Raw genomic sequence first — 18,336 nt, 5'->3', positions numbered from 1 at the left:
GTGATTGAGTTTTATCCTTGCTTACTCACGATGAGTTTGTCTTTGGGAAAATTTCTTAAGCACCATTACCAAATCTTAATTCCCCATCTGAATAATCTGTACCTACTTTACATATACATCAAATATAAACCTTCATTTAAAGTTGATTGTGATAATTATTATATAATTTCATGTATTTTTGTCTTAATTCTTAATCAGTTGATATTTCAACTGTTAGAAAGAGCTAAGAGTAATGAGAAGGGTGTAGTAGTGAGATTAAATTCTTGCCCTACAACTTACAATATAGTAAGAACGATGAAGTTTGAAAAGTATTGTAAAATGTATAGATTTTTTAATATAAATTTCAAAAAGTACAGTCACAAGTGCCCAAACAGACACAGATGTGCCTCTCTGTATTCTTATCTCCCTAGGCAAGAAAAGTATAGCATTTTGCATCTAACAGTATGAATTTATGATAGTATGGACTACAGATACGAGATTGTACCGTTTGCTTTCAGCAAGACATGCAGACAGATGGCTGTGTACGACGCAAGGATTATGCGTTAAATGTAAGGAACTCTTTTATAGCCTTAAATTCAAACCTTAAGATTTCTTTTGATTGAGTGCCACTGTTTCAAAGAGGAGAAAATATAACAATGATAAGACTAGTTAAGAGCAAGGGCTTTGACACCAGAAAGAAGAGGCTTTTCAGCCTTTTCACTGACCAGCTGTGTGACCTTTGTCAGTTTTCTTACTTCCCCAAGCCTAGATTTTCTCACCTGTGAGTCAGGATTTCTAATAGTACTCAGCTCGTTGACTTGTAGTGAGGACTACAGGAGATGATGCATTTAAAAGCATAGAACCCATGACTAACTGTAATGATTTGAATCTTTGCCTATTAAATAATCCTTGTGTATAAAACACAAAAAAGATAGTCTGTGTAATGTACGGTTTATCCAGTAGGATCAGGCTGGTCTGAGGCATGCTCTTATAAGGCACTGAAAGCAACTCAAAATCTTAGGGCCATTGACAGCCCAGTGTGTAGGGCCTATTCCCACCCCACCTTCTTTCAGATCAAACAAAATAGAAAGAACAAGTGGAACAGCCTTTCAGGTAATAACCTCAGGTGCAGACCAAAGGCTTTTCAGATTCAGTGCTCCCCAAGGACGTAAGCTAGAGCAGAGGCTTCTCCATGAAGCTGGTGAACGGGCATGGATGGGGGATAGAACTTACTCTAGGTGTAGGCCAACAGGTAGTGGTGGGGGGATATGAGGAGAAGGGTGTTGAGAATTACCACAAGCTAGGGCCGCTGGTTAACAGGACTCTCCCAAAGTTTCTGAGCAGCCATAAGGCCCTTCTTGGAAAATAGTGGAATAGATTCCACTCAGGTACACAACCTGCTCTATCTTGCTTAGCTCAGATAAAGAAGAGATGGCATAATTGTGGGACAGGGTAAGTTAGGAGGGACCACCTGTGCGTCATCTTTGTACCTTCAAGATAATACTGACACTAGGAGAGTTTCTGACACAGAATAGTCAGAAATTATAACATTGTTTGGAATGGGTTAATTCTTGCCTCAGCTCTGCTGCTACTGGCTGTATAGATTTAGAGGTATTTTAACTTTTAGTTTCCTTATGGCAAAAATAGGACTGACAGTAGATTCTACCCTGAAATCTTCCTTTGGTGATAAAAGGAGATAATACATGTGAATTCTCTTAGCAAACTCTAAGTTGCTATCAAATATTAGAATGAAAGAAAAGAGCTGTGTTATACGGCTATTGCTCAAGTAATTTCAGGCACTAAGATTTTAGTGTTAATCTTCTCAGTTTTCTCAGTGGCACTTTTCTAATAAATGAAATGTAACTTTTAAAGATAAGCATTTTCCTCATGTAATTCAGCCAATATCATTTCTTCATTAAAAAAAAATGTGGCTCACAAACATTTTTGTTCTTACTGAACTGGATCTCATGCAGAAAAGTTTGTTTATTTGCTGTAAGGTTTATTGCCTCTTGGTTGCCTAATTTATGAATTTAATCCTTTTATGCAGACTTCTATGTGGGCTCTGTCTACAGGTCACAAGGTAAATAGTATGAATTTCTGCTGTGTCTGTGTTAGAGTTGGCTAATTGCTATAACAAAAAATACCAAAATTTTTGGGGCTTCACATAATAAAACATATTTTTCTCTCCTGTAACAGTCCATCATGGATGTTCCCAGTCAGAAAGTTTTTCTGGTGGCTTTCCTCCACGTGGTGATTCAGGGACTAAGGCTTCTTCCATCATGTGGCTCTAATATCTCTTAAGGCCTTGGAGTCATCTCCAAGGAAATAGAAAGAGCATAGACGTTTGCTGGTGAGAGGGTTTATTGACTAGGCCTGGGAGTGGCGTGGCATATATCACTTCCACCCATATCCCATTGGTCAAACTTGGTCATGTGGTTCCACCTAACGGAAATGAGTCTTGAAAATGTGGTTTAACTGCATGTTCAAGAGAAAAAGCAAAAGGGATATATTTGTATCTGCCACAGAGGTATTTCTAAATTTCCATATGTACATCTTAATGAATCTTAGGATTGCATCTCTGTGTAATGTTAATTCAAAAAGTGTGACAGTAAGATGATCACACACTTTGAATTTCCTTTTTGTGCATATGTGTGACATATAAACCTGGCTAAACAGTGTTTTAATACACAAAAATTGCTTCCAGAAAAACTTTTCTTAGCAAAATTTCCTTATATTTTATAATTCTTAAGATGTATATCTATATATCTATATATATAATATAATATATATTTATTTTTAATCTATTTTAAAATTGAGAAACCTTTGTTAGATGTGAAAATATATATTTCTTTTTCAAACTGAATCACTTTTCTTCAACTTTCCTAAGACATGAAAAATATAATCTTGCATGCAAAATATAATCTTGAAAGTTATCACTCCCCCCCAAAATAATTTTCAATAAATTTAGTTCTGAATTTTAATTCAAGTGTTAAGTTTAAGTACTGAAATTTATCATTTGGTAAGCTGACTTTGCACAGTATTTTGGAAGCCAAAATAGTCTAAAAAGCATGGGATACCATATGTTCCTTGAAGGCACACTAGACCTCAGGGGATAATCATACTAAGAAGTGCCTTGAATAAAAAGAATTAGGTAATAAATTATTATTATTTTTGTAAATATTTAAACAAAACGCTCCATCGTATTCAGTGCTCATGTTCATCATATCCAGAGATGCACTGATTCTTAAAGAGCTTACTGTTAGTGTAACAGATTAGAGTAGACCTAAGATTTGTACCAAAAGAAAAGAGAAAGAAATATGATACATATACTAAGTTCTGAAAGACATTTAGAAAAAATATGAGAGTTCAGAGAAAGCACCAGCTTGCTTCTGGTTGTGAGGGAAATCGGGGCTGCTTCAAAGAAGAAATGGCATTTTCATTAGTTCTTGAAGATACACTTGATGACAAAAATAAGGAAAGATAATTTTCTCCAGAGGAATAATTTATATACAAAATTAGAGAGGAAAAATGTTGAGAATCAATGGTACACAAGAAACGATGTTGTTAAATCTGTCCCCCACATAGAGGGCAGAGAAGATTACGAACTAATAGGGTTGTGCAAGTAGATTGGGATGGATGAGCTTGAAATCATTGGAAAAATCACCGTAAGCATAATTCAGTGAGAAAAGATGTTGTATTCTTGCCACACATTATTTTAGGAAAGAGAGATGGAGATAGATGGTAGATAGATAATTGATAGACGAGAGAGAGAGAGAGAGAGAAGGCGAAAGAGTATTGAACGCCTTTAGATTAAGTTTGAACTCTAGTGTTCACCTGTACAGGTATACTCTGCTTTCCAAAAGTTTGCCTTACACCACTTTGCTTTTACAAAAAACCTACATTAGTGCCTGTAATCTATAATGGAAAGAAATCGGAAGAGGATTTTTGCTTTCAAGAAAAAAAGGTAAAAAGAGAAAATCATGCCTGCCAAGCAGTGAGGGTAGCACTGCCAAGCACTTTCTCCTGGAACTATATTCAGTATCTTAGCATCAGGGCTCCATAGCTTTGAACTGAGTCTGTGAGCATCTGTGCTTTATATCAATTTATTTTGTGCGTCCCTTAGCAAGATGTGTCCTAAGGTAACTGCTTTTTCAATTTATACCATTTTAGCTTACTAAAGGTTTCATAGAAACACTCTACTTTCAAATAGTGGGGAAAACCTGTATTATCGAATATTTGTTACAATCTTGGTCCCTTTAGTACTTAAAGGTAGTGAGCCCTACCTTATATTACTGTATGCTAAAAAAGAGCAAGAATGTTATTTATTTGAAAACATGACCAATACATCAATCACAAACTGAGAATCTGGAAAAGAAGATGCGGAAAAGCTTCAGAAAGATTTGTCAGTAAAAAAAAAAAAAAAACTTAGTGAGATTAGAAATCCATAAACCGTCAACAGTGAGTTATTCACAATAAAAAATTTCAACATTTTCTATAAAGTCTTGTTCTGCCTGGGATAGATTAACTGTGTTTTAGCTTTATTTTTACTCATGTATTCCAGTAGCATTTTAGAAAAGAATATGATAAATGTCATAACAATGTTATCTATTGTGAAAAGAAAGTGTAAGTTAAAGAGGACAGTGCGCTGCTTCATCCCCAGGACCTGGGACCGTGCCTAACTCATAAGAGCTACTGAACATTTATTTGTCTGATGAACGAATAAATGTTCAATCTGAGTCAAAAGTACATACAGTTTAATTTCTTTTCTGCATTCTAGAAGTGTGAATAAATGTTTATGAAATTAAACTTTTCTGAACATTGGGAGTTTCAGTATTACTCTTCTTGTATTGTTGAAAACTTTTAAAAGAAATATAGGTGTTATAAGTTTCAAGCTAAAAATTTGAATTTTATGACTGTTAAATACTTGCCTTTATTCTTTAAAATTTTACTGGCATCAAAAGAAGTAAATATATACATGAATCTAGACACCTTTCATAAGGTCAATGTGAACATGTAACTAATACTCATTCATCTTCAGCCCATATTTACCTGTCCCCTGCCCAACCCCCAGCTCCCAACACAGACATGTAGTACTAATCTTCAAAATTAGATTAATGATCAATATGTTTAATAGTCTATATTAACACAAACACAAGGAAACAACTCAAGAAACTTTCCTCTTTTATGTTGTATCATTCCTGATGGGCTTGGTCAAGTTAAATGTTCATGTTACAGAGCAGACCAGAAGGAAAAGTTCCTTGTTTTTCATTGAAGTTGAACAATAAGTTTTTCTTTCTTGCTATGGAGGACATTAATAACCTACTAACTTTTCCTATAGATGGACCCTTTGAGTAGTCATTGGATCATGACAAAATATTAATGAAGGAAATATTTTTCAGCCTTCTTATACTTTCAAATCAGTGCAATAGTGCTTTTCTACATGGGATTTAAATATAATGGGAGAGTTAAATGAGAAGTGGTTTCCAAAGTGGACTTCATAAATATCTTATTTGCAAGTGATTACATAGTATTATAACATGCAATATTGTAACACAATATTATATGGGATATCTAGAGATTTGTTGGTTCCCAGTAGAAATAATGAATAATTTCTTATGTATAATTAATACTGATATATTTACAATAAAAAGGAAGGTAATTTTATTACCAATCACTCTGAATTAAAAATACCTTCTTTTGAAGTGTTCTTCAGAGGAATTAAAAAGCAAGCAGAAATTGAAATGATTTTCAGTAAGTGGGAATTTATTAACCATATCATTTAGTCAGTACAAACCCTGACCCCAAATCCTTTTAAATGGATTCTTTCACCCACTGTAAAACTGTTTTACATTAGAATGATATACCAGCATTACTGTCATATGAATGTCATAGTTTACACAGTGCATATTAAGATTCTGGCATATAGGAGTTATGGAGTTACGGAGAAATTATTGTGACAACTCAGTAATGTTACACATTTTAGAAGAGTGGGATTTTCCACAGAAATTTGATTTTTCAAATTCAAACTTCATGAAAAAAATGTAAAGCAAATACTTATTTTTTAATCAAAAGAAATTATAATTAGTTTTGTTCAGAAAATTCTGCTACACTCTTTATGATGTCGGGTAATAACACACATTAAGATCAAGTTTGGAATTCAGTGCTTGCAAATTTCCTTTTGAAATCCAAACTTTTAACCAGCGACTCCAGCAGAGGGCACCGTGCCTAATTTCCAACCTTGAAGTCTTTCTTCTCCAGCCTGCCTTTGGTTTCCTTAAGTCATGCAGGGGCTCCCTCTGCTGTCCTTTTAGACCAGAGAACAGAAAGATGTCACTGCACTGACCCCAAACCTTTTATAGTTGTTGCACAAATTTTGTGCAACTATATTCCAAAGAATAACATTGCGTAATGTTGTAGTTGTAGATCTAGTCAACTTCACTACCCACAGGCTTACAAGAAAAGATAGCAAACAAGTTGAGTAAGGCTTAGTTAAATACTTCGGTAAATAAATGCTGACAAATGTTTCTTCTAAGATGACTAGGTAGGCGAATAAAAAATTCAGATAGTACTTGCATATTATATAGTAATAGGGGAGAATGACACGTAGACATTGAACCTTGATTAATTGTGATGAATTAAAACGTCAAAATACCTGGGTAAATGTCTCTGTGAGGGCATAAATGTGTATGTATGTAAGTGCAATGTGTATGTGTGTGGAGGTGTATGCATGGTGTGCATGGGTGTGTGTGTTTATGCATGTGCGTGCGTGTATGTGTGTGTGTGTGTGCGTGCACTAGCTGAAGAAGAGAAGGACAGGGGAAAGGGATATTACGTACTTGAACTCTGTAACTACTTTTGATCCAAGTTATCTTTCATTAGTTTTTTGATTTGTATTTTCATTTGAAATGAAGCCAGAGAATAGATTTTGGCAAACTCTTCGTTTGTCCACTTACAGGATAAAAATAAATGAGGTCGTTTGATTCTGCATATGCAAAAAGAATACATATTGAAGCAACTGTCTTGATAATTTTTTTTTCAAATCATTTTCAAGCTAAATTGCAGGATAATTGCCAAAAAAGGTCTTTCTTTTCTTGCTACATACTGAATTCCGTCCAATTTCTGTAGCAAAGCAATTAACAAATTAATGAAATAACATCAATTTTAATTTCAAGCAAATATTCTAATTCTTTGCTTTCCTATCTGGAAAATTATGTATTAATAAATGAAATTTATGTATTAATAAATGAAATAGTGTAGGCCTTTTATACCTCAAGCTAAACACAGGTAACAGTTTCCAGCAAAATTATGGATATTCTGTTAAAATTCACCAGCTTCTTTTTAGTTATAAATCTTAAGGAATGGAATATTCAGGCTTTCATGTCACAATAATGATAGAGCTCTAATTGACCAGGTGAGTTTTTAAATTGTTAATAATAAATGTTATCTATGGTATATTAATTGAATGGATAAATAATAAGAGTAAAGGGAAATGATTTTATGCAACATAGTAAGAGACATAGATTGTCACATCTGCTGACATTTCTCTTGTGAGGTTGCTGTAACGTGTAATGCTGTCTGGCTACGTGACGTTACTATCTTGAAGATAGGTATTCTTTGCTCCATTGACACTACTATATTTGTGCAGTGGTTCTGAGATCAAAATTTAAGAAAACTTAAACAGCCATCACCACTAAAATATTTTTGTTTCATTTTTATGATCACATAACTCTGTTACTCCATAGACAGACAACACTTCCAAACAAACACAGTGAGACCATAATGTAATAGGAAATGGAGCTTACAATTTGGATACTTAACATTTTAGTTAAGTTAGTCCGTTTGCCTCATGATTGTTTCAGGTTTTGGGGACTGGTTGAAGTGCAGAAAGTAAAATGTTAGACTTTAATGAGTGATGCAATTTTAGGTGGAGCAAAAATGAATCCTTTTTGATATTTTAGAATAGATCTTTGAGGGTGGTATATTTCAAGGGGTAGATTTTACTCTTCCAATTTGGAATAATTTTAGCTAGAAAATCATATTTTTGAAAATTAATTTTCCTTATTCCATACTTATTTTAGTCCTAAAGTATTGTGGAAAAGTTAGATCATTATCTCACCTTTAACATCACCCTAGTTGCTCTTAAAATTGATGGGAAGACCTTCTCACCTTGGTTGTGTAATTCCTATCTCCTGTCCTTACCTATTGCTTGTCTTTAAAAGCAATCGACAGTGTGAAAATTTCATGCCAAATTAAGTATTTTACTTAATATTATGACTAAAATTACATTTTGTTTGGAAATAAGAAACACTATGTTTTACTCAGAGTCCAATAAAGCATTACTATAGAACAGATCATTCTAATTAGGTATAAATAATTTTTAGGTGATTTTATATTAAAAGGCTTGCCCAGATATACTTATCATAAAGGTAGGATTTGGCATGTTTATGTATGTCTGAATTTTTTTCTTTAGAATTGCTACCATTAAAAAAAAATGACTCAGATTCACACAACAGCCTTCTTTGCTGTAACTAATCCCTCCAGATCAGACTGAGCTATTCAGGCTGTTCTTCCTGCCTGAACCCGCCGAAGTGAACTGAAGGCAGAACAAAAACAAAATAAAAATTGGGCAAAAATTCATTTCATTATTTTTTAGGAATTCCAGAACTTGTCAAATTATTTGAACTTCCAGGTAGTTCCTTGTCTCTCTATCATTGTCTATGTATAAAATCCTACTCATTGTCTTCATAAAAGAGGGCACAGATCTTTTCAGGGAGCTTTTCAAGTAACCTCTGCATATCCCAGCAATAAGAAGGCACGAAGGCACTGCAGCCATGTAAAGCCAGAGCAAGTCAAACTCTTTCTCCTTGAAATAAGAATTCCTACAGAAATATGACATCTCAGGGGATTTTTTTTTTTTAGGAAAGCCTATAAAATAATCTTCAAATATGAGGTTTTTTTCCCTTCCCTATTTTTTAAAGATAAGGGGAATTAGAACTACAGATAAGTCATATGGATCAAAGTGGGTTGGTTTGGTTATCTGTTGTAAGGTTTTATTTGAATCTTTTACAAAAAGATTATAGGTTAAGTTTTGTTGGGTCTCTGTTCTGCAATTCTAAGCTCTGTGTTATTTATAATATTTTTAAAGGGATTAGTGGAAGGGAGGTAAAGTGATAAACTTCCACATTTAAATAGTTTTTCTGGCAAATTTTAGTTAAAATATCACAGACTATATTTGCACAGATGGAACGCACTGATAGAACATCAGTCTACCAGTGACTCAAGTCCAGGTCTCTCTTGTGGACATTTGTCCTTGGAAGATATTTCACAACAGGAAACCTTCTAGACAATGTGCCCCTCTGATCTGTTAATATTCCTACTTCTCACATAGACCACCCTGATTTCACTACTGGCATAATAAGAATTTTTAGAAAGTTGGAGTAAAAAATGTTCAAGAATTATGTGACTCCATCATTTTGTTAATTCTAAAACCCCTGGAAGATATCCTCAACCAACACATTCTTCAGGGCAATATGTTACCTTTAAAGACTGTCAGTCTAGAAAGATGGACTATAGAACTTTCCTCCTTACTATAGCATGATTTTCAGTCCTATAATAAACACATGCACTTTGCCCAAAATAAATTCATTCTATATACATTTCAGTTTTTTTTTTTTTCTCCAAGATGACCCCTCTCTGTCAAAAGTTTCTGAATCATTGTTTTTCCTTTAATTTTCCACTCTAGCTACATTTGGGTGGTGCCTACATCAGCTAATTTCTAGTAGAAATTTAAGTCTTATTTTCCCTATCTTTGGAAGCTGAAACCATTGTGAGGGAATTCTTTCTGTGAGTACTTCAGGCTGGGTGTTTTTGTTTCCCGTAGAAGAATGTAATCTGTTGCTCAACTGGTAGACTCTGATTTAGGAGAATAGCAGAGCTCATGAGTATAACGAGGATCATGTAATCACATAGGACTCTTCATACTATCCACTGGTTATCTATATATCCATATACATGGCTTTTAGATTATTTTTCAATTATACTCCATCCAGACATCAACCCAAGCATCTCTGTATTATTTATGTTCGATCTTGTTCCACATGTTACTTTCTATGGTTGACAACAAATTTGGACATCTCAAAAATATATGCAAATACATATACATATCAGTGTTTCAGGGACTAAGGAAAAATGAAAAACAAGAACGTAACATCCTGGAGATGAAGGACTAAGCACACAAAATGTGCCCAATAATCTGTTGAAGAAATGAATGAATAGGAAAATTATAAATGTGAGGGCAAGATTAAAAGGCAAAAATGTATAGTTTGTCTCTTGGTATCTGAGTAGCCTAACACACACACAATGGTAAACCTAATAAAATCAGATTTTTGTTTTTCAAAGATTTTCTCTCTAAACAAGAAGCATGGTAGTTAAGGGGAGATTATGAAGTAAGTTGTTCCACCTTGTGTTGGGGGTGTATTTTCTTTTAATTCCTAAAGAGGTGCATGGATAGTATTCTCTAGAATTTAAGTGAGAGAATATACTATTAAGGGAAATGAAAAAAAAATTTCTTATCAGTTTTCTAATGGCCCAGTTTGTCAAATAAAGTACCAGTTGTGAAGTTTTTAATAGTAACTTCTTAAAATTAAACATTGAGAACCTGGAAAATATTTATTTTCTGGATAGAAAAGAGAAATGGAAAATCCCTGACTTACATGTCACTTTAGATCAATGTAAGAACTGTCATAGAAAGTCTACCAGCCCCACTTTCTTCCAGTGAAAGTAGAGCAAAAGACTATTTATCTTCCTTGATATCAACCACAAAAAGTTAGAAATAGAAAAAAGACACCCTAGTTTCTATGACTAACCTTTTGTTACTCTGCTGTCTATGAATTCATATAAACTTAAAATTTTTCATTTTCAGGATATTTTCAAGCCCTAAAATATGATTACGATATTCCCATTTATGCCTGTATATTCACTCCTGCATCCACACATAACAAAATATAGATGGAGTGTATCTCTGGGTGCTTATATATCCATATATATCTATATATTCATATATTATTATGCCTTTTTCATATCCAGGGTAACTGAATATATTTATGCATGAATGTGCATGAACTCACAAGTGTATATTATTGCAGACACACCTACACTCTCTCCCAATTGTCATCTTCGGCCTTGCACATTACTGTTTCCCAACCTTCATGGCCTCAAGCATAAACATACCTTTCCTCCCCTGTTTACTGATTTACTCTTCATCAGTTAAACACAATCTTGTGACCGTGACCTGCCCTCTTATCCTATCTTTCTTTTCCAACTAAAGGAGCTGTGACTACCCGAGATCCCTATCAGGGGAAAATATCATTTATCAGTGGTAAAGTTTGGGACTCGCACGAGGGAAACTGACACTTCCGTGCAGTCCAGTGAACCCCTGGAGCCAGCAGATGTTACTCTGCATGTTTTAAGCTTAATGACCTCTCCCACCATGTAAAGATTATAATGTTTCATTCCTCAGTAAACTTAAATGAAAACCTACTATTTGAGAAAGAATATCATTTCTCTGGGGAAATCAAATCAATACCGGTTCTCTAGTTTCAATAGTTACAGTAAGTGCATATTTCTCATGCTTTATTCACAAAGGCATCCCTTTATACAAATAAGTTTAGATGCTTGCTAAAATCCAACCAGGGCAGCCTGAGTCTGTAAGAACATTGACAAGTCAAGGTTTTCACACAGAGATCATGTGCACATTTTGCTTGTGCTATATTAAATTAATAATCGAGAAATACGGTTGAAAAAATATATACCATTGGCAACCACAAATGTCTATATTACACAGTATGTGGTTGGGCTAAAAGCTATTGCATGCAAAGAATGCCCGGCACCAACTTGCTCTTCTGAACGCCATGACAGTATGAATTATCATATATTCGAGCAAAAAATAAGACCGTTAAATCAAAAGGGATAAATGTAACCTTTGCAGTCTAAGAAAGGTCTGACATTTTGACTTTTATATCATTGACTAGAAAAAATACCTTAACTATTGGCATTAACCATGTTTCAAACCTTCCTCACTAGCAGGATGTCTTTTTCCTTGGTTGGAGTTAATTGTTCAGTACACTACTTTACACGCCTTTCTTTGAGTCTCCCCATTTTTAGTATGAACTTCTAGTATAACAACCCCACTACTCTCCAAAGTTTCTGGCTTTTATACTAAAATGTTTTTTTGTGCTCTAATTATTGGTACTTGCAACACCACCACAGGGAAAATATCTCAATATCAATTTCTTTAGCACCAGAGTCTCACAATGAGATAGTTCATTTTTATACATGTACCACAAATAGTGGCAAACCAAGGGAAGGTCACAGGAATTTCTTTTACACAGCACACCCGTTAGTTGTCCATGTTATTAGTTTCTAGTATTACATAGTAAAGCACCCCAAGTGGATTCCACATGTGCAGCAAATTTGTACAAACTTACCATGTTTTTTTTCCAGGCTGTGCTCACCACTTCTTTCCCTTCCTGCCTGACAATATGTTGCCATGCTGTAAAAGCCCTAATGCCCATTTTCAACGATTAGCTGTACATCAGCATTACCACCACAAATCCACAAGTTTCACATCAAGCATTAAATGGGATGAATATTGATCTGCTAAAGAGGATTTATTTATTTCTAACTCTATCCAAAGATCAACTGCTAGCAGCTTTTGGGGGATCTGTGAAGCTCTCACAGCACAAAGCTACTGCATACATGACACTGGACTTGACATTTCAGTTCTGGAAGAAAACCAAACAGTAAATTCAGTGCAATAATCCTAGATAAATGAGATGATCACTGGAAGAGCTGAGATAGTTAAGTGGTCTATCAGAGAAGTCCGACGGGTGGTATTGAACAGTTGCTACATACAATCCTCACTCATGTCAATATGGTCCAAAGCACCATCATATCAGATGCCAATATAATCACATTAAAACCATCTCTACCTCCTGCTTTGATTTCTCTGCCTGTGTATTTTGCTGGATTTACAAGTGATTGTAGATAATACACAATGTGACAAAAGCTGTAGCCTAACGGGTATGAACAACAATTGTTTTGAATATGTGTAAGCTGCATTATAATGTAGCATGACATATATGAAATGCATTAAATCGAATTATGCTATATAGCATGTGAGATGCAGCTCCACATTCTTACTGATAGCACAAGGGATGAAGGAGCAGATCTGAGGAACTTAAAGCCCATCAGTTTTAAAAAAACAAGAAAGAATCAAATTCTGTCATAAATATTCTGACTTGTGTAGTTCCCTCTTTCCCCCTAATTTGGAATAACTGTTCTCCTGTATACCATTCAAGTACTATAATCACTTTAAAACTCACAAGCGAATATTGGCTGAACCAAATAAATATTCGGCTTTTGCATAAATTCAGTGTTGCTGAGAGCCGTGTCCTTTAACTTCAGGGTAACCAAAACTTTACTTCTGTCCATATGAGTATTTAAACCACCCCCCACCCCTTAAATCTTTGCTTACCCGAAAGTGTGGACATTTGCATTCATTCTGTTTATTTAATAGAATTAAGCTAAACAAGCACTTACTTAAATTTTTTCTCATCATCAAAAATGCAGAAAATTAAATCAAAACAAACTTCTTCGTGTGTCTATAAACATGAAAAATGCTTCCATTAATTAATTATCTTGGTCCAAATCATTACAAATTCAGTAAGCTCAATGGTATACATACAAAAATAACTTGTAATTTAGGTGGATGTAGTAAAAATAGTCATTTATGTGTCATTTTGTACCACTTCATTCATTTAAAACACATCAACTGGAACACAGTCCATTTTACTTTGTCTTGTAGAGACACCACCTTAAAAAGAAGTGTTTTTCATAAGACCACAGAGCTTGAGAGGGAAAAAAAGAGAGAAAAAACATCTTAACTTTTCTTGAACCTCTATTATAATGTTTTGCTGTTTGATGTTTACATTTGTTTTAATTATTAAACTTGTCAAACCATAGAGTGAGAGAGTCTAAACACTTCAAGAAATGAAAACAAAAAATTAAAAAAAGAAAGAAAGTAAGAAATGGAATGGGTCAAGGTTTTGTGGTTCTAAAATACCGGCAGCAGTATCTCAATTTGTAACTTTACCCTTTTGGAAAAAAATACTTCTATATTAATCATAATGTTTCTGGAAGCTGAAAAATCATGCTTTGTTGTGGATATTTGAAACTTTTGGTAGCAGATGTCCTTGGAAAAGGTACCACTTAGCTTAATTAGGGTTTGCCTGCAGACCTGAGGGTCTAGGTAGCCCCGGCCAAATGATGTTTATCAGTTTAAACAATGTCATTGGAAGACAGAGAAACTGGGATAAACATTGCATACTCATTCTTTTCACTCTGATTGTGCAGTTCATTGTAATTCATGTTAGTCACCCAGAAAATAGGGATTATATACAGTAATTTTTTAAAAAGATTAAAAATATATGCAAATTTCATGAAACAGTAATTTGGGGTTAGTTTCTGAGATTTTTCAATTACTCATTTTGAGGATCTTTTAAAAACTGAAAATTTTGTGTTTTAGTTTTCTTTTTTTTAAGGAAAACAAAGTATTTAGTAACAATATTATGTACCAGCTAATAATTCAGGAGATGAATTTTCCACATTTCTGAATCACATACCTTTTGGGGAAGAAAATATGCCCCCTTAAAGGAAAACTGGTGGGAGAGGTTATGACACAAAATTGTCTCTGTATGTAGGGCATTTCTCAAACCATTGATCCTAGAAACTGGAAAAGTCTTGAGAGTTTCAAGGCATCCATGAATTCATAAGCTATGGAACTGTATTGTCAGTACAACCTATGAGTCACACTTTTCTTAGTTCCCCACATGAGAACAGCTGGTTCTCTTGGGTCCCTTTACCTGTCCTCCTCAGTGTCTCATCTTCCTTCTCAGCAACTCCTCTTTGGCAGTTTTTGTGGGATAGTACTCAGTATACATTAAAAATATCTATACAACTCAGAGACTTGCATGATTCAGAATCTCTAATGTCAACTAGCCATTTATCTCTGTTATGCTTAAAAGTTATCAGTAGACACACAGTGGCCATCCAACAAATGTTTTTCTTGTGTGTGTGTTAAACTAAATTGAAAACCCTTTTCAGGGTTTTCTTAAACATGACTCCAGTTGAATCTGTCTTATAATTATTATTACTCAATTAAGAGGAAGTCAAGCTGTTTAAAAAATTAGGAAATGTACTCATGGATGGCTTAAACAAAAATTTAAAAATTACATGCATTTAATAATCCACATACTTGAGATTCTAAAATCATTTTATATGTGTTTCAGTAGATATGATTCTAGTATTCCTAGAGCAGTCATACGAAAGCTAAGACTGCAGAATATTTGCTTCATTCTTCTTGGACATAATGCTGTTACTGAACAATAACTCCTTTCTTCAGAAACACTTCATAACATATGCCACACTGAAGTGGACTAAAATGCTTGCGGTCAGAGGAACATGGCAAGATTTCAGATAGGAAAGAAAGCATTGCTCTCTCCCCCGACTTTTAAAAAATACGACCAGTCACACCTTTTCCCTTTCTGTTGGATGTGTAAGATAATGTCCATTCTCTTTCCATGTGTCTGTTGCTGTAGATACACCAAGGCCATTTAGGTAATGTGCTGCTTTTGTCTTGATTGTTTATGCCAGCTGGGAGCAAACATATAAGAAAGGTGCTAAAGCCAAGCTTTCAAGTCATTGTACAGAGACCTGGACTAGAAATTCAAGTTGAATTACTTAGTTAATCAAATGTCCCAGTGTAAAAAGCGTGTGGAAGCACTGTTTTGTAGTAGCTTATTTCAGAGACAGATCTGCGTAGATCTCTGCTACCATTTTTCCAATTTCCTACCAAGAGTAAATTGGTTTTGCTCACGTTATTGCTCTTTCTCACGTTTCACTTTGTCTTACCAGAGAAAATGGCTCAATGCTGCAGCAGTGATTTGGAGAATACCAATCCCTTGATTTAGACAACAGGTTTTTACTTCTTCTTATCTATTGTTCTGGATGCTTTTTCTTATAAACGGACTAGAACAAAGACCTATTGTTCTTAACATGCACTGCATGTGCTAGTAACATATAGGGAAAAACATAACAGGAAGGGTTTTCTTTTCCAGTAACATATTCTACTACTGCCTAACAAAAGTGCTAGCGGCATGAAATGATGCAATAAACCTCTCTAACAGTAGCTGATTTGTATGCAACAATGACCATAAGGGTAACTCTTCAGCAAACCTGAATCTCATATATAATGCATAGCAGTTAATAAATCTTAGTAAAATCAGATGGCTGAGAGCCAACAATACCTAACTAGTAATGGAAAGGGGTGGAAAGATTTATAGGGAGACAGATTCTGTCTGGATTTTGCTTTTAAGATGCTCACCAACTGCAGTGGAGTATCTTACATGGCTTCTAACTAGACGAGTATTCTGTTGATTCATTCCATCTTCCCCCCCCCCAACCCCCGAGGGTCCTTTGCAGAAAGCAGCTACCCTTTTCCTTCTACCACCAGGTGGAGTGTTTTTTACTAAACATTTAAGGTTTTACACTTCAGAACCAATACAAATCTTATGGGGCTAATATGTTCCTTTTGAACATCTAGTTATCTAAATAAGTTTTTAGTAAGGTGTTTCCCTCAATCAAATACATGCAGGTAAATATACTTTGAAACCTCTGTTCAAAAATCTTTTTCTTTAAGTAGCATTTCACATTACCTCGACAGAGAAGCAGGGTTAGAGTGTTGCTTTATAGTTCCTGAACAAAGTGTTCTTAGATGTGCTCATTGTATCTCACTGCCAATGTTTTGCTGGCTGTAGCATGTGAATCTTAAAAACGCAGAATCTGCAAATTTGTCACATGTCAAGAGAAGGAATATTGAAGACAACATGTGCCCTACAGATCTGAGAGAAGCATTCGCTTCAAATCTGTTTCTGGTTATTAGTAGGTCTTGGCCAATTTCCGGCGCTGACATGGGCTATTGAGATGTGTGGCGAACATGTCACCTTAGAGTTAGAAACATTTGAACCTACTGAATTATGACCTTTTACAAATTCTTCACATTAAAAAAAATGAAGATAAATTGCTGACGGAGTGGGTTGTAGAAATTATTAATGCCTCTGTTTGATTGCCTACATAATTTTCTATCCTGTGCAGACTCACGTTTTAATTTTAGATTGTTTTACATTTACTGCTGGACTTTGATGAATTGTGGAAAAGAGATCATCTTCCTGAATGTGATAATACTAACGTAAATACTTTCACTATTGAACAATGTACATTATAGTGCCTTTTTAGTAATGTCTATTGGAGGTAAAAATGGATGAAAAATAGAGCATAAAACAACCTAGTTTTGTCTGTTTGGGTTTTTTTGTCCAGAGCATTAGAATTATTTGCCTTCAATTATGATAACCACAAGATGGCAGTAATTCCTTATTAAATGGTCAGTTGCCTCTGCCCTGGGTTACAGGGTAGTGACTGACTTCTCAGAGAGAGGTAGGAAAATTAAGAGAAGGACCTCCTACGGTTAAGGGTGAAAACAAAATGGTGCAAGCGTTAGAGATAAGGGGAGAGGTCTAAAGTAGAGTGCAATATGTTTTATCCTGATGAGCTTCGGTTTTCAGGTGGCAGAAGTTGCAGGCGAAATTCAAATGAAATGGTGTGTCATACATCAGAGTGATCCTCTTGAAGGCAATATTATAAATGACCACTTTGGAATAGTTTTATTTCTAGTTTTATTTCTCTATACAGTAATTAATTTCCCAGTGACTATAGAGATTTAGGCTTGTTCTGACAGCTTTAATGCTTAGCTCTCATGTGATAGTGCTGCAGAAATACACAGTGATTGTCGACAATAGAGATGTTTCACTGTAAAAACATCCATATGTCCCTGAGATAAAATACTAGTTCAAAACAAAATAACTAGAGACAAAAATACATAAAGTGATCAATACCTGCCCCAGAACACTCTGTACATCAAGAATTCAGGACAGCCCATGTTTCAAAGTGGTAGTGGTGTGAGCAGGAGTGTAGACAGTAAAGCAAATTTGGAAATAGTACATTTTTCTGTTTAATCTCTACAAATGGTTCCAACTGATGAAGAGGGTGAGCTTTATTTTTGTAAATGTTAGCCAACATGGATAAGGTACTAAGAAATTGGAGATTTGGAAAAAATATAATCAATAAGAATATTTAAAAATTACGTAAATCAGATATAACTGCATAATAGTTGGCAAAAAAAGCTAGAGAAAGCAATGTGTCAGAAAATTATTTGTCACAGAGATCTAAAAGGCTACATGTGGC

At 34.8% G+C, this 18,336-nt stretch overlaps 1 protein-coding gene across 1 annotated transcript in view; it reads left to right on the top strand.

The window, feature by feature from the left end:
* LOC309661338 (uncharacterized protein) overlaps positions 1-18,336 on the top strand; it is a gene marked incomplete at its 5' end in the record, with an annotated part of 709,907 nt that overhangs the window by 571,084 nt on the left and 120,487 nt on the right. The window contains 2 exons of the mRNA XM_082463079.1: positions 411-548; positions 2,027-2,059. Of these exons, the coding sequence (XP_082319205.1) occupies positions 504-548; positions 2,027-2,059 (78 nt within the window). The remainder of the gene's footprint in view (positions 1-410; positions 549-2,026; positions 2,060-18,336) is intronic.

The sequence above is a fragment of the Balaenoptera physalus genome (assembly GCF_965194825.1).
Source record: "Balaenoptera physalus genome assembly, chromosome: 5".
NCBI lineage: Eukaryota > Metazoa > Chordata > Mammalia > Artiodactyla > Balaenopteridae > Balaenoptera > Balaenoptera physalus.
Note: the sequence above shows the minus strand (reverse complement) of the source record. Positions and strands in the feature narration are given on the sequence as shown.